This window comes from Taudactylus pleione, unplaced genomic scaffold (assembly GCF_031769625.1).
Source record: "Taudactylus pleione unplaced genomic scaffold, aTauple2 ptg000685l, whole genome shotgun sequence".
Taxonomy (NCBI): domain Eukaryota; kingdom Metazoa; phylum Chordata; class Amphibia; order Anura; family Myobatrachidae; genus Taudactylus; species Taudactylus pleione.
The window spans coordinates 621084-641793 of record NW_028285087.1 but is presented as its reverse complement, the minus strand read 5'-3'; the positions used below and the strand labels follow the sequence as shown (position 1 = coordinate 641793).

Below are 20710 nucleotides of genomic sequence, written 5' to 3'. Positions count from 1 at the left end.
TGACGCACCTGGCTTCATATGGGCTCTGTGACTGGTCACCGGTTTTCCGTCTCCCATTTCTGTGAGTATGGTTCTTGTGTGTTCCAGTCTTCCTTCTCTCTGTTTCGTCTCCTCCTCCGGCCTGGGCTGCTTACCAACTGAGGTGCCTGTGGCTCGGGGGCGGGGTATGGGGGGAGGTTGGACCCAAGTGCATCCTGGGAGCAGCTAAAAGCTTTAACTCCGTGGTGCCCGAGGATCCAGGATCCAGCTATACCCCAAGGTCACCCTGTGGACCCTATGGACTTCGTAGAAACAGAGATAACAAAGGTAAGTTCTTACCATATCTCTTGTTTTCGCATGCAGATACACCCGCAGTCACACACAGAATATAGGCATGCCGCATATCATTTTAATCAGCATAAGCTGCTGGTGAGTCCCATTCACATCGCTTTGCGAATAAGATGCATTTTACAGGAAAAAATTTCACGAAAAGGATCTCAGTGCTACAGAGTCGGCATTATCTGTAACACAACTAGTACAGCACGGAAGATAGATGCATGTGGACACATCTGTATGTATGTTCAGACAGACCGTAAAGACTTGAGTTCTGGACGACGCGACAAAGTACAGCACACAAGTACTTTATAACTATGAATGATAAGAAAATTAGATATGCGTATTAGGACACCTGTCACAGGAACGTGGTGCAGGAAGTTCCCCTATAGTCTGCACCAAATTCAGCTCAACCAAATGAAACCACCAATTTGTGGGGCATGAAGCGCCTCATACCTCTATAATGTCATTACGTCCCAGTGAAATGGCAAGATACATGAATATTCGTTTAGTCCACATAACGACTGGCTGCACTGTGATTACATTTTAAGAAGAAAGTGCCAGTTACCCTTCCAAAACACACCTCCTGATGGGACCCCTGCTGCTGACACCCCCATGAGAGAATTAATGGCAGTGTCAGCCTGGAACATGAAGAAAGGGAATAGTAAGGCCTCCTGTAACAGCAGAGGGGAGTAGGTCAGCCCCCAGAGTGAATGACTAGTGTCACAGTAAAAACAGAAGCTTGGCTAATAATGTCAGTGCTTGGAAACATTGCCAGAATATGCTCTTCTCTCACTCAGGGTATTATCAAAAACCCTTATCCAGTATCTCATTATGGGACATATTCATCATTCCTCATTCATTTCCGCATGTACTAAATAATGGGCCTGATGTGGCTGTCCCGTATTCAGAAAACTTGCAGAGAGTGATCTATTTTGTAGGATGCGGTGGGGGATGTTCCTATGGGTAACATAGTGGGAATACCACATAGCGGGTAACATAGCGGGAATACCACATAGCAGGTAACATAGCGGGAATGCCACATAGCGGGAATACCACATAGCGGGTAACATAGCGGAAATACCACATAGCAAGAATACCACAGATGTATCACCGGTAAAGTCAGTCATTACGTTTCATCTCAACATTGTCAGCTTCCCCCAATACCAGATTATAGATTCTTGAACAGTCCTGATCGCATATGAAAGTAAGGTTCCTGGGCAGATGTTCCTGACAGGATGTAGTTATAATCCCGACAGTCGGAATACCGGCGGCTAGAATGACGGCGCCGGAATCCCAACACCTGTCAGAATCCTGGCACCGGCATCCTGAGGGTAAGTACCGGGGTCAGGGGTAGGGTTAGGTTTAGGATGCGGGAAGGAGGTTAGGTTTAGGATGCGGGAAGGAGGTTAGGTTTAGGCAGCAGGGAGGGAAGGGTTAGGATACTGTCCGACAGGTGTCTGTATTCTAACCCTATTGGGCTGCCAGCGTGGGGATTCTGACTGCCGGCATCCAGTACCCAATCTATTCCTGACACCACAGAAGCATGTGTTGGGAATGAAAAGAAAAAAAAAAAAGTTATGGTAAGAACTTATCTTTGTTAACTCTCTTTCTTCGAAGCTTCCTGAGAGTGAAGGTATCAAATGCAGAGAACCTTATAAAGGTCTGGACAGAAGACCACGTGGCCGCCTTACAAAGCTGAATAGCCGAGGCGTCACGGTGAGCTGCCAACGAGGGACCCACAGACCGAGTAGAATGAGCCTTAACAGAAGACAGAAAAGGCAAGCCTGCCTGCGTGTAAGCTTCTGAGATAGTCATACGAAACCATCTAGCCAACATTTGCTTATTGGCTGGCCATCCCTTCTAGTGAAATCCATAAGGCACAAACAAGGAGTCTGATTTCTGAAGAAAACTGGTCCGGTCTACATAAATCCTGAGGGCGTGGATCACATCCAATGAGGCCTCTCCTGTCTGGAGACAGAAAGGTCGGTACTATAATTTCCTGATTAATATGGAAACTAGAAACAACCGTAGGAAGGAACTCAGGGCGAGTGTGAAGCACTGCCCTGTCCTGGTGAAATATCAGAAAAGAAGGACAGCAGGAGAGTGCTCCCAATTCTGACACCCTTCTGGCAGATGCAATAGCCAGAAAAAAAAAAAGTCTTAGCCGTTAACCACTTAAGATCCCTGAATCTAGTGGTTCAAATGGAGGACCCTGGAGACCCGAAGAACTACTACCAAATCCCAAAGAGCCACTGGTGGAACAAAGGGAGATTGAATCCGGAGGATTTCACGTTGAAACCACACTGACGGTGCAGAGACATGCACTTTCAACGAGCCAGGCGTAGGCAGAGGTCCAAACCAGCTTGAAGAAATGCCAGCATTCTGGAAATCTGAACACCTGAGGGCCGTAAACTCTTGTACGACACCACTGGAAATAAGTATGCCACACTCTGTGGTAGATCCTGGCGGAGGCAAGCTTACGCGCTCTAAGCATCGTGTTGATGACTGAGATAGAGAATTCCTTGGACCTTAAGAGGGATGTCTCAAGAGCCAAGCCGTCAAAGACAGATGATCCATATAAAGGCAAGGACCCTGAGACAACAGTTCCGGACGTCGAGGCAGCAGAAACGGAGTGTCGATTGAGAGACTCCGAAGATCTGAGTACCAATGACGTCTGGGCCAAGCTGGAGCCACCATCAGGACAGTGCCTCCATCTTGCTTGAACTTCCGAAGAACTTGAGGAAGTAGGGAGACTGGAGGAAATAGGTACGCAAACCGGAAGGTCCGTTTTACTGACAGAGCATCCACCAGGCTTGCTTCGGCATCTCTTGTTCTGGACCCGTACACTGGTAAACTTGTGATTGTGTCGGGAGGCCATGAGGTCCACCTCTGGAAGACCCCATTTGTCCACTAGGAGTGAAACCTCTTGGTGAAGAGACCATTCCCCTGGATGCACGTCGTGATGGCTGAGGAAGTCCGCTTCCCAATTGAGAACTCCCGGAATGGCTGGTAGATGGTCTTCCGCCCATGTCAGGATGCGCGACACCTCTGACTTTGCCGCTGGACTTCGGGTTCCCCCTTGATGATTTATGTAAGCCACTGAAATGGCTGGGAGATGAGATTGCCCGACTTCGAGGGCCTCCTTCTTGATGGTTGATGTACGCCACTGTGGTGGCGTTGTCGGACTGAACCTGCACAGGTTTTCTGTGAAGAATGTGCTTTGCCATCATGAGGGCCCTGTACACAGCCCGAAGTTCCAATATGTTAATGGGCAGGTATGCCATTACCATTGTCCACCGGCCCTGAAAGGAGCGTGTGTACCGGGTCACTGCGCCCCATCCCCAGAGACTGGCATCCGTTATTAGGAGCATCCAATCCGGGATCCAAAAGGGGTGACCCTCGGTTAGCTGAGATGTCTGTAGCCACCAAGAGAGGGACAGATGCACCTCCGGAGACAGTACCCTCGTTTGAGCTCTGAACAGGTGGGGTAACCCGTTCCACCAGGAGAGGATTAGCCCCTGCAGGGGCCTGGAATGGAACGGAGCATATTCCACCATGTCGAATTTGGATACCATGGATCCCAGAACCTGCATCGCCGAGTGGACTGACACCCGGCGACTGCGGAGACATCTGCGTACTTGCAGATGCACCGTACAGATCTTTTCTGAAGTCAGAAAGATTCTCTGCTGGTGAGAGTCCAGAAGGGTTCCAAAAAAAAAAAACATCCTCAGTGAGGAAATTAGGGAGGACTTTTTCCAAATGACCAATCACCCGTGTGTTTGTAGACAAGCAACTGTTAGTTGCAGGTGGTGGTGAAGCACTTCTGGAGAACTTGCCAACAAGAGGAGGTCGTCCAGATATGGTAGGAGTCGGATACCCTGACTCCGCAGGTCGGGCTGCCATGAGAGCCATAATTTTGGTAAATACCCTTGGAGCCGTGGATAGGGCACTGCCTGAAACAGGAAGTGCTGTTGCAGTATAGCAAACCGCAGATAACACTAGTGAAAAGGCATTATGGGAACATGAAGGTATGCATCCTGAATGTCCAGCAATAACATGTAATCCCCAGGTTCTATAGCCAGTATGATGGATCGTAAGGTTTCTATCCTGAACCTGGGCACCCTGAGGAACATGTCCAGAGCTTTGAGGTTGAGGATAGGCCGATGAGACTCATTCGGTTTCTGAACCAGAAAAAAATTAGAATAGTAACCAGTCCCTCGTTGAGATAGCGCAACTGGTACGATTATCCCTACCTGCAGCAAGGACTGTATGGCTTTCTGGATCTGTAAGGCCTTGGTTGTGTCTGAAGGAGGGCATTTGCAGAAAAGCCAGTGGGGAGGCCTTCGATGGAATGAGATGGCGTACCCGAGAGATCACTTCTCTTACCCAAGCATCCTTGTCGGTTTGACACCAGTACTGGGCTAACTGAAGAAGTCGGCCTCCCACTCTGGGGTTCCCCAGAGGGAGGCCCGCCTCGTCAGGTTGTGGGTTTATCCTCCTGTTTGGAGGTCGGGCGTCTTGTGCTCCAGGCCTGTGTCTTAGGCTTGGCAGTCTTCTCGGCAGCGGACTGCCTAGGGAAGGACTGCCCTTTCGATTTTCCTTGGGTACAAAAAGAGGAGCTTCGAGACTTTGCAGGAGCAGATGCTGAGGGCAGAAATGCAGATTTGGCCAACGTGTCCACAATTTTGTCCAGGTCAGGGCCAAACAAAATCTCCCCGATATTGGGTAAGGCCTCCAGGCCTTTTTTAGAATCGGCATTCGCGTTTCAGTAGTGTAGCCACAGGGAACGGCGAGCAGACACGGCCGCAGATGAGATCCTAGATGTCGGTTCCCATCACCTACACACCAAGGTCTCCCTGTGGAGCCTATGGACCCTGAAGTAAAGACAAATTAGAAAGGTGTAACCACTACCACGTAATTTAGAGCAGGAGCTGTTCAGGTCACGTGAGTAATTAAGGTCACATGATCAATTACTTTCCCAAGTAAAAAGATAAATTCGCAATCACGCTTAGAAAGACATTTCTGTACGAGGTGGCAAACCGAAGAGTTGCAAGAAACCTACAAGGACTTCAATCAGGACTATCTATATTTACTTGCACTATGGCCCAAAATATATTTTAGGTAGAGGAACGAGATGTTAACATCACTTCATAAATTAGGGGTGGCCTATATATGGATTCCCACCTGTATGGTTTATGGATTATGCCTCAGTGCTGGCATTTGCTCCTCTGTCAGCAGTTTATGGGAAATATTCCCAGCAGCTTCATCTGACACACACCTATGACACACACATGTAAGGAGGGACAGGTTGCTTGAGCACTGACATTAGGACCACAGACCTTTCTATCAAGTACAGCAGATGGAAAACCTGCTCAGCATACTAATTGGAAGTTCTAGAAAACATGAAGAGCCAGCCAGAAATGTACTTACTCTCAGCAGGAGGTCGCGGCAGCAGCATCCATCTCGTTCTGAAAATGAAACAATATAATTGTTATATAAGGGATTTAAATAAAAAAAAAACGAGAAGAAACTTCTTGCAGCACGCTCAGAACAAGATGGCAGCAAAGCATCCGGCGCGGGTGATTTTCACTGACGCAGTCACCATTACTGACGTCTTCCAGCAGAATTTTCCACACTAACAAGGATGGAACGGCTCCCAGGAGCGGGGTCCCCACTACAATATTAGTGCCAGCAATTAGCATCGTTCTATCATTACTATGAAAGCGGTTAGCTGCTTTTCTGCATATTATAGACGAATGCTGCATAACTTTGTACGGTGCTACAGAACCCTTGTGACACCTTATAAAAAAAACACTGCCCACCTGGACAGCCTCTCGTCACCGCCGTTGATGTCCTGTATCTCGCCAGACCATCCATCACCAGCTTCTCATCAAGGCGTATAGGCCCCGTTTCCTGCAACATCTCTACAGATACCGAGTATGTTCCATCACTTACAGCCTGGGCTGTGATGGACACTTCAGCCCCCGCTAATATAGCACGTAATGCTTGTATAGCTTCTGGCGACCACTGCTCAGTAACTGGGACCACATCTACAAGCAAGTATAAAAGGAGGAGGGGCGATTAGTATATTGTAGAAAAAAAAAACTAAGCTATTATGTTATGAAACGGTCATCCAATATCAGTGTGACCCCTACACCACCTTTTATAGATACTTCTGCGAGTTCCACTAACAGTTTTCAGTCTTGATAAAAGCAGCACTACACAGTATATCTCCTTCATCTTGGAAATAAAAGTATGTTTGGACCTACTGTATATACATAATGAAAGAACACCTCACCTGCTATCCTACATTTTGTGATCTGCATGGGAGGATTGAGGAAGTCTTCTTTTATGGGACGAAGGCAGGAGAGAGGCAAACTCTCCATGTTACCATAATCCGCATACGCGATTCTGACAGTAGATTCGCAGACATCCAGGACAACAGCTCTGTACCAATGACCATCAGCTGCAGATACAAAGCAACATAGCATCTTGCATTCAGAATGTTGCAGTGATACATTGTAGCTCTAGGCGTATAGTACAGTACCTTATCTAAGACATGCGCACCAAATATTTGCGGTGCTGAGAAACTACCATAGTGACACACTGCAATGGATGGTAAGAGCCATCATGTTCTCCATCAGTATGCCTCCATCTGCCGGCATTTTTGTCGTTTGATAAAATTAGAATTATGGTAGACTTACCTAGAAAACTCCTTTTCTTCGAGGTCCACAGGGATACCATGGGGATATTATGGTTGGAGAGATCCAGGCTCCAAACAGTCCCAGGATGAGAGATCCAGGCTCCCAGGATGCCTCGGGTCCTCCTCCATATACCCCGCCCCTAGCCATAGGCCTCCAGTTTAGTTAACAAGCCTCAAGGCAGGAGAAGGAAAAGAGGAGAAGGAAGAGCAATCATACACCAGAAACACTCTTACAGAAAATGCAGGTAATATTTTTTTCGGTCACAGATTCCCTCAGCCAGGTGTGCCAAGGAGGGTGCCCTGTGGACCCTATGGACATAAAAGAAAAGGAGTTATCTAGGTAAGTCTACCATAACTCGAATTTTCTTCTTCAGGGTCCACATGGATACCATGGAGATGTCCTAAAGCAAGTTTCCCTAAGGTATGGGGATGCTCCTGAGCATAAAGAAGAACTCGTCGCCCAAAGGAAGCATCCTGAGGGGCAAAAGTATCAGGCATAGAACCTAAGAAAAGTGTGGACAGAAGACCACGTGGCTACCTTGCACAATTGTTCAGCAGAGGCACAAATGCCCTCGAAGGCCCTACAGGCCGATCAGATTGTGCTGTCACTGTGCTTGGGACATGGAGATCAGCCTGTGTGTACACATGAGAGATAGTCATGCATAGCCATCTCGCCAGAGTCTGCTTATTAGCTGGCCATCCTCGTTTGTGAAAAATATACAATACAAAAAGATTTTCTAACAGAGTTTGTGCGCTCCACATAAATACGGGGAATACAAACTACATCCAGGGAGGCTTCACCTACAGAAAGATCTGGAGACTGAAAAACTGGAACTACAATTTCTTCATTTACATGAAAATGGGACACTACCTTAGGAAGGTATCCCTCACTTGTACAAAGAACAGCTTTAACCTGATGAAAAATGGGAAGCGACAAGAAAGCGCTGCCAAATCAGAAACTCTGCGAGCAGAAGAGAAAGCGAGAACAACAAGTGTCTTCGCTGTCAACCACTTCAAATCTACAGAGTCTAGTCCAAACGGGGGAGCTTGTAGTCCCTTGAGAACCAAAAACAAATCCAATGGTGCTACCAGTGGAAAAAAAAAAAAAAGGAGGCTGAACTCGCAGAATTCCTTGGAAAAAAAATTCTAACATCTGGTAATGAGGCAATCTTCCTCTGGAACCAGAATGATCGTGCAGAAACTTGTACTCTCAAAGTGGCCAGGTGGAGACCACTGTCTAACCCCGCCTGAAGAAAAGCCAGTACCCTGGAAATCCTGAACACCTTAGGATCATATTTCCTATGGGAACACCATTGACCAAAAGAATGCCAAACTCTGTAATAGATGCGGCAGAGGCAGGCTTTCGTGCCCTATGCATCGTTTGAATTACAGAACTGGAAAAATCTTTTGCTCTTAGGATGGAAGATTAAAGAGCCACGCCGTCAAAGCCAGGCGAGGTAAGGCCGGATGCCGGCAGGGACCCTGTGTTAGCAGATCCTGCTATAGAGGAAGAGGATACGGACTATCTACACACAGATTTTGTATGTTGGTGAACCAATGAACTCTGGGCCAAGCTGGAGCCACCAGTATTACTGTTCCGCCTTCCTACTTGAATTTCCTGAGAACTATTGGGAGAAGAGAAATCATAGAAAAGCGATACGCCAGCTTGAAGTCCCATCTTACTGCCAGTGCGTCCACGAAGGATGCTGATGGGTCTCTGGACCTGGACCCGTACCTGGGGCCCTTGTGGTTGTGACGCGACGCCATGAGATCCATCTCTGGTAGACATTTGTTTACCAGGAGCTGAAACACTCCCGGATGTAGAGACCACTCTCTGGCGTGTATGTCCTGGCGACTTAGGAAGTCTGCCACCCAATTGAGGACTCCCGGTATGAATATTACAGAGATGGCCGGAAAAGGACGCTCTGCCCAAATCAGATCCTTTGTCACTTCTTTCATGGCTGCGTAACTTCTCGTGCCTCCCTAATGATTGAGGTAGGCCACTGTAGTCGCATTGTCGGACTGAATATGGACAGGCCTGCCCTGGAGCAGGTCCTGTGCCTTACACACTGCTCGCAGTTGCAGAATGTTTATTGGCAGATGACTTTCCTGATTTGTCCATTTTCCCTGAAAGGTGTGAGGACCTGTCACTGCCCCCCATCCGCGAAGACTGGCGTCTGTGGTGAGAAGCACACAATTTGGAATCCAGAATGAGTGCCCTTTATTCAGATGGTCCTTTCTCAGGAACCCCAGGAGAGAGCGACAAACCTCTGGAGTCTGAATGATCCTCTGAGACCTTATTAGGTGATACAGTCGGTTCCACTTGGAGAGAATCAACTTTTTTACAGAGACCTGGAATGGAGCTGAGCATACCCCACCATGTCGAAGGTGGATATAACATTGATCCCAGGACCTGCATTGCTCACAGAATGGATACCCTTTACTTGCGTAGCAGCTTGCATACTCCCAATAACAGGGCCACAATCTTGTCCTCTGGCATTGTTTGTGCCAGAGAATCCAGCAACGCTCCCAGATGTACCATCTGCTGTGTTGGAGAAAGTGATGATTTCTTCCAATTGATTATCCAGTCGTGCTTTTGTAGGCAGGCTATGGTTGAAGATGGCTTTGTAAAACAACCGGAGTCTGTGCCAATATCAGAAGGTCGTCCAGATATGGCAGAATTCTGACTTCCTGACGCCTGAGATAGGCCGTCATGACAGCCATTATTTTGGTAAATACCCAAAGGGTAGAGCCTGAAATTGGTAATAAAGCTGAAGACAGCAAACCGTAAGCATTGTTGGTGGAATGGTATAATAGGAACATGCAGATATGCATCCTGAATGTCCAGGGAAACCATTTAATCCCCTGGCTCCATTGCCAAAATAATTGACCAGAGTTTCCATACGAAACTTGGGTACATGGATAAACCTGTTGAGGGTTTTTAGATTTAGTATAGGGCGATAGGCCCAATTCGGTTTCTGAACCAGGAATAGATTGGAAAAATAACCCCTTCCCTGTTGCGACACAGGAACCGGGACTATTACCCCTGCCTGCATCTGATGGAGGATCTGTGCAAAAAAACTTCTGCGGAGGATGCCTCCTGAAAGTGAGTTGTTGTTGTTGTTTGATGCCAATAATCCGCAAACTGAAGAAGTCGTCTTCCCACCCTGGAATCCCCCAGGATGAGGCCCGCCTTATCAGGCAGAGGGTTTGCCGTCCGGTTTATAAGATGAACATCTTGCCGGGCCAGACCTCTTAGTTTGTCACCTTGTTGTCTTGCGTAAACTAGTCGGCCTATAGGAACTGTTCCCTTGCTCATCCCTGAGGACGGAATGACCGAAAAGAAACCTGCCTAGACTTTATAGTCGCCGTAGATGGCAGACCTGCTGATTTTGAAGCCGCCAGAGTAGTCATTATTTTATCCAACTCTGCTCCAAAAAGTACCTTTCCATAGAAAGACTTCCAGCGTCCTCTTTGATCCTGAATCAGCTTTCCAGGATCTTGACCAAAGGGCCCTGTGTGCCACTATTGAAGCTGCTGATGCTTTAGTAACTAAAATTCCAGTATCTACTGCAGCTCCTCCCAGATAGGAAGCCGCTTCCCGTATGTGGGAGATATAAATCATCTGTTCTCTGGAAGCATCTGGTAGCGAGTCTTCCAATGCCCCCATCCATTCTTTATCAGCTTTGGCTACCCAGGCTCCCATCATAGCTGGACGAGTAACAGCTCCAGATGATGAAAATATTGCCTTCAGACATACTAACAATTTTTCTATTTGTGGAATAGGCAATGTAGCATTTCTGATTAAATGTGTTACATGAGCATCCACAGTAGGAGGTACCTCCCACTTAGTACATACAGAAGCTGGGAAAGGATACAACGATGTTATTCTCTTATTCACATAAAACAAGAGATATGGTAAGAACTTACCTTTGTTATCTCTGTTTCTACGAAGTCCATAGGGTCCACAGGGTTGACCTTGGGGGTATAGCTGGATCTGGATCCATGGGCACCACGCAGTTAAAGCTTTAGCTGCTCCCAGGATGCACTTGGGTCCGTCCTCCTCTATACCCCGCCCCAGGCCACAGCACCTCAGTTGGTAAGCAGCCAAGGCCGGAGGAGGAGACTAAACAGAGAGAAGGAAGACTGGAACACACAAGAAACCATACTCACAGAAATGGGAGACGGAAAACCGGTGACCAGCCACACAGCCCATTTGAAGCCAGGTGCGTCAGGGCGGGCGCCCTGTGGACCCTATGGACTTCGTAGAAACAGAGATAACAAAGGTAAGTTCTTACCATATCTCTTGTTTTCTACTTCAGGGTCCATAGGGGGTCCACAGGGTTGACCTTGGGGATGTCCCAAAGCAGTACAACTAAGGGCGGGGACGCTCCTGTGCTGAAAGGAGTACCCGGCGCCCAAAGGATGCATCCTGAGAGGCAAAGGTGTCAAACGCATAGAACCTCAAAAACGTTTGAATTGAAGACCAAGTGGCCGCCTTACACAGCTGAACAGCAGAAGCGCCACGTCTAGCAGCCCAAGAGGGACCCACAGAACGAGTGGAATGAGCCTTAACAGAGGCTGGCACAGGTAAGCCCTCCTGTGCATAAGCCTCACAAATAACGGAACGAAGCCAACGGGCTAACGTTTGTTTGTTGGCAGGCCAACCCCTCTTGTGAAAACCAAAGAGGATAAATAAGGAATCAGACTTCCTAACCGAAGCCGTCCGGTCTACATAAATTCTAAGCGCCCGGACCACATCTAAGGAAGTCTCACCAGCTGAAAGATCAGGGGACTGAAAAGCTGGCACAACAAGTTCCTGATTAATATGGAACTTCGAGACCACTTTGGGCAAAAACTCAGGACGAGTGCGGAGCACCGCTCTGTCCTGGTGAAAAATCAGGAAAGGAGGGCGACAGGAAAGCGCCCCCAATTCAGACACCCTCCTGGCCGAAGCAATTGCCAGGAGAAAAACCGTCTTAAATGTCAGCCACTTGAGCTCCACCGCCTCAAGAGGCTCAAACGTAGGACCCTGCAGGACCCGTAGCACCACCGCCAAGTCCCAAGGAGCCACAGGAGGCACAAAGGGAGGCTGGATCCTGAGAACACCTTGGAAAAAGGTGTGAACGTCTGGTAGTATTGCAATCCGCCGTTGAAACCACACGGACAAGGCGGACACATGAACCTTCAGAGATGCAAGGCGTAAGCCGAGATCCAATCCTGACTGAAGAAATTCCAAGATCCTAGAAACTCGGAACACCTGAGGATCATAATGTCTGGACTCACACCACTGAAAGTAAGTGTGCCACACTCTGTGATAAATCCGTGCTGAAGCAGGCTTGCGTGCCCTGAGCATGGTACCAATAACCGAACTGGAGAAGCCCCGAGACCTCAAGACGGCTGTCTCAAGAGCCACGCCGTCAAAGACAGCCGACCCAGATCCGGGTAAAGGCAGGGCCCCTGAGACAACAGGTCCCGACGCTGAGGAAGAAGGTACGGAGCGTCGATGGAGAGGCTCCTGAGATCGGAGTACCAAGGACGTCTGGGCCACGCCGGAGCTACCAGCACGAGCATGCCGCCGTCCTGCTTGAATTTCCGCAGAACCCGAGGAAGCAGGGATATCGGAGGAAACAGATACGCCAGGTGAAACGTCCATTTCACCGACAGCGCGTCCACCAGACTTGCACCTGCGTCTCTTGTCCTTGACCCGTAAATGGGCAACTTGTGATTGTGACGGGAGGCCATCAAGTCCAGCTCCGGCAGTCCCCACCTGTCCACGAGTAGCTGAAACACCTCTGGGTGAAGCGACCATTCCCCGGGATGCACGTCGTGACGGCTGAGGAAGTCCGCCTCCCAATTGAGGACTCCGGGGATGAAGACCGCCGAGATCGCTGGAATGTGACCCTCCGCCCAAGTCAGGATACGAGACACCTCCGACATCGCTGCCTGACTGCGAGTTCCGCCTTGGTGATTGATATACGCCACCGTGGTGGCGTTGTCGGACTGCACCTGTACCGCCCTTCCGTGAAGAGCGGGGCCGGACGACTGCAGGGCCCTGAATACTGCCCGCAGTTCCAGGATGTTGATGGGGAGAAGTGCTTCTTCCGCTGACCAACGACCCTGAAGCGACAAAGAGCCGGTCACTGCCCCCCAACCCCGGAGACTGGCATCCGTCGTGAGCAGGACCCAGTCCGGGATCCAAAATGGGCGCCCCTCGACCAGATGAGCTGTCTGAAGCCACCAAGCCAAAGATAGCCGAACGTCCGGAGACAACACCAGCACCTGAGAGCGGATCCGGTGAGGTAACCCATTCCATTCTGATAGAATCAGCCCCTGCAGGGGCCGGGAATGGAACTGGGCAAATTCCACCATGTCGAATGTCGACACCATGGACCCCAGAACTCTCATAGCCGAATGGACCGACAGGCGGCAACGGCTCAGGCAACTGCGTATCCGCAGCTGTAGGGAGGCGACCTTCTCCGGAGTCAGGAAGATCCTTTGCTGACGCGAATCCAGCAGGGCTCCCAAATGAACCATCCGCTGTGATGGAATCAGGGAGGACTTTTTCCAATTTATCAACCACCCGTGTGCTTGCAGGCAAGCGATCGTCAGGTGGAGATGTTGAAGCAGTACCTCCGGGGAGCTCGCCAGCAACAGGAGGTCGTCCAGGTACGGCAGCAGCCGTACATTCTGGTTCCGAAGATGTGCGGCCATGACCGCCATAATCTTCGTGAACACCCTCGGTGCCGTGGAGAGACCAAAGGGTAGCGCCCGGAACTGATAGTAGTGTTGAAGGATAGCGAACCTCAGATACCGCTGGTGTGAAGATGCCATCGGAACATGGAGGTAGGCGTCCTGGATGTCCAGGGACACCATGTAATCCCCCGGTTCCATCGCCAGAATGATGGAACGTAACGTTTCCATCCTGAACTTGGGAACTCTGAGGAATTTGTTCAGAGACTTCAAGTTGAGGATAGGGCGATGAGAACCATTGGGTTTCTGCACCAGAAACAGAGACGAATAATACCCCGTCCCTCGTTGTGATAGAGGAACGGGAACAATGACCCCTGCTTTCAGCAAGGACTCTATAGCCTCCTGAACCTGTAACGCCTTGGTCTTGTCCTGAGAAGGACTTGTGCAGAAAAACTGGTGGGGTGGTCTGTGCCGAAAAGACAGGGCGTACCCCTGGGAGACCACTTCTCGAACCCAGGCATCCGTGGTGGTATTGTGCCAGCACTGGGCAAATAGAAGAAGTCGGCCTCCCACTCTGAGGTCCCCCAGAGGGAGGCCCGTCCCATCAGGCCGCAGGTTTATCTTCCTGCTTGGAAGAAGGGCGCCGAGCACTCCAGGCTTGCTTCTTGGGTTTAGAGGCCGTCTTACTCGCAGACTGTCTCGGGAAGGACTGACCTTTCGCCTTACCCTGAACCCGAAAGGAACGAAAAGCCGAACTCCGAACCTTAGCAGGCAGTGCAGCCGAAAGGAGGAAGGCCGACTTGGATTTAGCCAGGGTGTCCACTATTTTGTCCAAGTCCGGACCAAATAGTAATTCCCCATTGAAAGGTAAGGCCTCCTTTCTTTGAATCAGAGTCCGCTCTCCAGGACCGCAACCATAAGGATCGGCGGCCAGACACCGCTGCAGCCGATACCCGCGAGGTCAGCAGACTAGCATCTAAAGAAGCTTCTCCAATGTAAGAAGCAGCGTCCCTCATTTGTCCCAACAATGCCCGCTGGACATCCGGAGCGTCGTCCGGGAAGGTATCTTCCAATGCATTGGCCCACCCCTCAATGGCCTTGGCCACCCAGGAGATGGCCATGGACGGTCGGGCCACCGCCCCGGAGAGGGAGTAAATAGACTTTAAGCAAGTCTCAACTTTCCTGTCTCCGTGGGATCCTTCAACGAGGATATCGACGGTAATGGTAAGGTGGCGCCCCGAGTCAAACGGGTGACATGGGAATCCACCGCCGGTGGAGTTTCCCATTTTTTACAATGTGCCTCAGGGAAGGGGTAATTAGAAGCCAACCGCTTCTGAGGAAGGAATCTCTTACTAGGCGCCTGCCAAGCTACCGCCATATGATCCGTCAACTGATCCGACAGGGGAAACACCGCAGAAGCCACCTTAGTTTTTTTTTTAAACTAGGAAACTTCGACTTAGGAACCGGTGCCTCATCCTCTATAAGAAGAATAGCTCGCACCGCCCTAACTAGTGCTCGCACATTAATGGACGACTTGGTATCCATTTCCTGGACCGAGGCGTCCGAGTCAGTGTCATCAGGGACCTCCCCATCATCTGAGGAACCCTCTGAGTCCGATACCTGAGCAGCCCGTGTCATGAGTGGGCGTTTAGAAATCCTAGAAGGCATGTCAGTCTGCAACATTGACTGAAAAGCCGAGGAAGCGGCCGCCAAATTTTGCACGGAGTTGGAGAGCACATCCACCCATGGTGGAGGCATCGCCATAGGGGCCTGAAAAGGTACCACAGGCTGCTGCGGCACAGGGGAAGCCTGTATATCCATAGGCAACCCCGCATAGGGACCTACTGATTGAGACCCAGGAGGACTCCGCAATAACTGCGGGACACCCGGGGAATGGGGGATGCTCGGCTGGGGCACCGCCCTAGAAGGGAGAGCAGTCGGGACCGACAGACGGTCCGCAATAGACACCAGCACTTGAGAAAACATCGCCCACGGTGGTTCCTGCGCCAGAGAAGGTCTGGATGGGCCAGGAGCCACCTGGCATCGACTACACAGGCCATCCTGTGACAAATCCTCCCTATCCACTCCTGCAGAACAGCGTCCGCAGGAGGCCAACACCGGAGCCACTGAGCGCTCAACCTCCTCGTCTGACATGACAGAATATATTATATATCTGGCACCAGGGTAGAAGTAAAACGCACTCACCGGTGTGCTGAACAACAGCCCACAATATGGCACTGAGTAGCACACAACTGTATGTGACGGACCTCACAAATACGTGATCTATATAAGTGAGGTCAGTAGAAACGCCCCTCCCCCACACACCTGTAGGGCTTGTAGGAGAAGTAAAGAGATAGGTATAAGCTGACAGTAAGTAGAAAATAAGCACAGACAGGCAGCACTAGCAAAAGTCACATACCATGCAGGAAGATATACTCACTGCACCTTTCCACTACAATCAACCTGCCCAGATTCAGTGTCTGGGAGGGCTATAGTGCTGTGTACGCTGTCCTTAATCAGGGGAGAGGTACACAGGGGGACCGGTCCGCGTGCTCCCTGAAGATCTGCGCTGCCACTATGAGAAAATGGCCGCTGGAGACCTCAGAGGAGGAGTGGCCGAGTAGCTGCAGCTCAGCGACGCCAGACTCCGTGCTGAAAGGCGCGCTGAGCTGAGGGGAGGAGCCGCTGACAGGGAAGGCTTCCTCCCCTGGCTAGCATATTAACCCCAGGGCTTGCCGGCATCCCGCTTGCCATATATCCCTGGTGGTCTAGTGGTCCCACGGGTTATTCCTCCTTAGAGGGGGAGCCCGCCGCCACCGCTAGCGGCCCCCGGTCTGTCCCCTAGGACCGGGGGCAAAGGACTGCATGTGCAGGCAAAACCCGCGAGCCGCCGCTAATCGGCGACTCGCGGCTTACCTTGTCCCCGGCGACTCCGGCAGCAGTCCAGGGAGGGACCCAGAGTCCGGCTAGTACGGACTCTGGCCTCCCGCCGCGATCCCCAGTGCAGTACTGGCGTCGCGGCGCCAGCGGTGAAGGAGAGCGGCAGCGTGGGCGTCTGCATAGACAGCCCGTCGCTGCCACACTAGAGCCTCTGTTTTAAAATAAAAATCTAACAGGCTTTTTTTTTTTTTTAAAATAGAAAGCTTTTGGGGGCTGCTCCTGCAGCCCCCCTGCGCAGGTGACCCTACTCCGGCCGGGCACCAACTCAAACTGAGGTGCTGTGGCCGGGGTATAGAGGAGGACGGACCCAAGTGCATCCTGGGAGCAGCTAAAGCTTTAACTGCGTGGTGCCCATGGATCCAGATCCAGCTATACCCCAAGGTCAACCCTGTGGACCCCCTATGGACCCTGAAGTAGAAAATCGTTTATCCGGGCTACCCCATGCCTCATCCATAAGCTCAATGAGCTGTTCAGATACAGGAAAATATGAGATATGGTAAGAACTTACCCTTGTTATCTCTATTTCTACGAAGTCCATAGGGTTCCACAGGATACCTTGGGGGTATAGGTGTTACGTCAGTCGCTGGGCACCATAGAGTTAAGCTTTTCAGCCTCCCAGGATGCACTAGGGTCCCCCTCCTATACCCCGCCCCCGAGCCAAGGCACCTCAGTTAGTTATCAAGCCATAGGCCGGAGGAGGAGAAGGAAGAGAGAGAAAAAAGATCTGGACACATACAAGAATCACATTCTCACCAGAGGGAGACGGAAAACCGGTGACCAGAGCAAAGCCCATCTGCAGCACAGGTGCGACAGGGCGGGAGTCCTGTGGAACCCTATGGACTTCGTAGAAATAGAGATAACAAGGGTAAGTTCTTACCATATCTCATATTTTCTACTTCAGGGTCCATAGGGTATCCACAGGATACCTTGGGGATGTCCCAAAGCAGTATCCTTTAAGGGTGGGGACGCTCCTGTGCAGAAAGGAGAATCCGCCGCCCGAAGGAAGCATCCTGAGAGGCGAAGGTGTCAAACCTGTAATACCTCACGAAGGTATGGACAGAGGACCACGTAGCAGCCTTGCAGATCTGAACTGCCGAGGCACCACGTCGAGCTGCCCACGAAGGACCCACAGACCTAGTGGAATGAGCCTTCAGAGAAGGAGGGACCGGTAGGCCTTCATGAAGATAAGCTTCAGAAATAGCCATACGGATCCAGGCTGCCAAAGTTTGCTTTGAAGCAGGCCAACCCTTTTTACGGAAGCCATAGAGGACAAACAAAGCGTCCGACTTCCTAAACGAAGAAGTGCGGTCAACATAAGTCCTTAAGGCCCGCAAAACATCCAAAGAGGCCTCACCCACGGAAAGACCCGGTGAGTTAAAGGCCGGAACAACTATTTCCTCGTTAATATGAAACTGGGAAACAACTTTGGGAAGAAACTCGGGCCGAGTGCGGAGCACTGCCCTGTTCCCATAAAAAACCAAGAAAGGGGGTCTACAAGAAAGAGCCCATAACTCAGAAACACGTCTGGCCGAAGCAATGGCCAGAAGGAAAACAGTCTTAGCTGTTAGCCATTTAAGATCCACTGAGCCCAGTGGTTCAAACGGCGGTCCTTGGAGGTCCTCAGGACCACAGCCAAATCCCAAGGCGCCACAGGTGGAACAAAGGGCGGCTGAATGCGGAGAACACCCTGCATAAAGGTGCGCACATCCGGGATTGTAGCAATCCTACGGTGAAACCAGACAGATAGGGCCGAAACCTGTACCTTCAAAGAAGCAAGGCGAAGCCCATGATCTAGTCCCGCTTGCAGGAAGGCGAGAATCCGAGACAGACGAAACTCCCGCGGTGCATAACCTCTCGGTCGACACCACTGGAAGAACGTATGCCACACGCGATGGTATATCCTCGCGGAAGACGGTTTCCGAGCTCGTAACATGGTACGCACCACAGAGCTGGAAAACCCCCGGGACCTCAGCATGGCCGTCTCAACAGCCACGCCGTCAAAGACAGCCGAGTCAGGTCCGGGTGAAGGCAAGGACCCTGAGACAGAAGGTCCGGTCGTAGCGGCAACCGCAGAGGACTGTCCACGGACAGACCCTGAAGGTCTGAGAACCAGTGCCGTCTGGGCCACGCGGGAGCTATCAACAGGAGCGTCCCTCCTTCCTGTTTGAATTTCCGGATTACCCGTGGAAGAAGGGAGACCGGAGGGAACAGGTATGCGAACCGGAACGTCCACCGGACGGACAGAGCATCCACCAGAGACGCCCCTTCGTCTCTTGTGCGAGACCCGTACACCGGCAACTTGTTGTTGTGCCGGGACGCCATGAGGTCGATTTCTGGAAGACCCCACCTGTCCACCAGTAGTTGAAAAACGTCCGGGTGCAGGGACCATTCCCCCGGATGAACGTCCTGGCGACTTAGAAAGTCCGCCTCCCAATTTAGCACTCCCAGGATGAAGACCGCTGATATGGCCGGAAGATTGCGCTCCGCCCAAACCAGGATCCGAGAGACCTCTACGAGAGCCGCCCGACTGCGAGTTCCTCCTTGCCTGTTTATGTAGGCCACGGTGGTAGCGTTGTCCGACTGGACCTGCACCGGGCGACCCTGGAGAAACCGCTGTGCCTGCTGGAGAGCATTGAAGACCGCACGGAGTTCCAAGATATTTATTGGAAGCTCCGCTTCTGTCGGCGTCCACCTGCCCTGGAACAAGTGTGGACCCGAAACTGCTCCCCAGCCCCGAAGACTGGCGTCCGTTGTCAACAGGACCCAAGTTGGAACCCAGAACGGACGTCCCTTGTTGAGGTGGGTCGTCTGTAACCACCACGCAAGGGACAGGCGAACCTCCTGGGTGAGCACAATCGTCTGGGACTTCAGAGACTGAGGCAGCCCGTTCCACTTGGACAGGATCAGGTGCTGCAGAGGTCTGGAGTGAAACTGGGCGTATTCCACCATGTCGAACACCGACACCATGGAGCCCAGTAACCTCATCGCCGAGTGTAAGGACACCCGGCGGCTGTGCAGGCAACTGCGCACCCTTGACTGTAAAGCAGAGATCTTGTCCTCCGTCACGAAGATCCTTTGCTGTCCCGAGTCCAATAAGGCTCCAAGATGCAGAATCCTCCGAGACGGGATTAGAGTGGACTTCTGCCAGTTGATTAGCCAGCCGTGCCGTTGCAGCAGTGCAATGGTCAGGTCCAAGTGGCGTAACAGAAGCTCTGGAGATCCTGCCACCAATAACAGGTCGTCCAAATACGGCAACATGCGGACTCCCTGCAGCCGCAGAGAAGCCGCCATGACCGCCATCACCTTGGTGAAAACACGTGGTGCTGTTGCCAGGCCAAAAGGTAACGCCCGAAACTGGAAGTGGTCGCTGCGGATTGCAAACCTGAGGAACTGTTGATGGCGCAAAATAATAGGGACATGCAGGTAAGCGTCCTGTATGTCCAATGACACCAAGTAGTCCCCAGGTTCCAGCGCCAGAATGATGGACCGTAGGGTCTCCATCCGAAACTTCGGGACCCGCAAAGACTTGTTGAGTGCTTTGAGGTTGAGAATCGGACGATATGACCCATTGGGTTTCTGTACCAAAAATAGATTTGAATAGAAACCCTGGCCCCTCTGGGAGAATGGAACAGCCACTATAACTCCAGCCTGGAGCATATTGTGCAATACCTTCCGCAGCTCCGTAGCCTTGTTCCGGTCTGATGGGAGACCCGTGGTGAAGAAGCGAGCCGGGGGTCTGTGCCGGAAGGAGAGGGCGTATCCGTGGGAAACCACCTCCAGAACCCAAGTGTCTGTCGTAGTGGTCGACCAACACTGGGCGAACTGTAGCAGGCGGCCTCCCACCCTGGGATCCCCCAAAGGGAGGCCCGGACCGTCAGGCCGCAGGCTTGTCATCTGGCTTGGGGGCCGGACGTCTGGTACTCCATGCCTGCTTCCGGGGCTTGACCGATTTCTTAGGGCCAGCCTGTCGAGGAAACGACTGTGGTTTGGGCCTGCCCTGGGCCCTAGATGACCGAAAGGACGATGGTCCCGAACCAGAAGGAGCAGCGGCCGACGGGA

The 20710-nt window shown here is 51.3% G+C and overlaps 1 protein-coding gene across 1 annotated transcript in view; it reads right to left on the bottom strand.

Annotated features, from left to right (window-relative positions):
• The window catches only part of TDRD1 (tudor domain containing 1), a 197311-nt gene that overhangs the window by 11437 nt on the left and 165164 nt on the right, over positions 1–20710 (bottom strand). Inside the window, exons 20-22 of the mRNA XM_088456052.1 lie at positions 6614–6781; positions 6138–6365; positions 5746–5783 (exon numbers count right to left, since the gene is read on the bottom strand). Of these exons, the coding sequence (XP_088312178.1) occupies positions 5746–5783; positions 6138–6365; positions 6614–6781 (434 nt within the window). The remainder of the gene's footprint in view (positions 1–5745; positions 5784–6137; positions 6366–6613; positions 6782–20710) is intronic.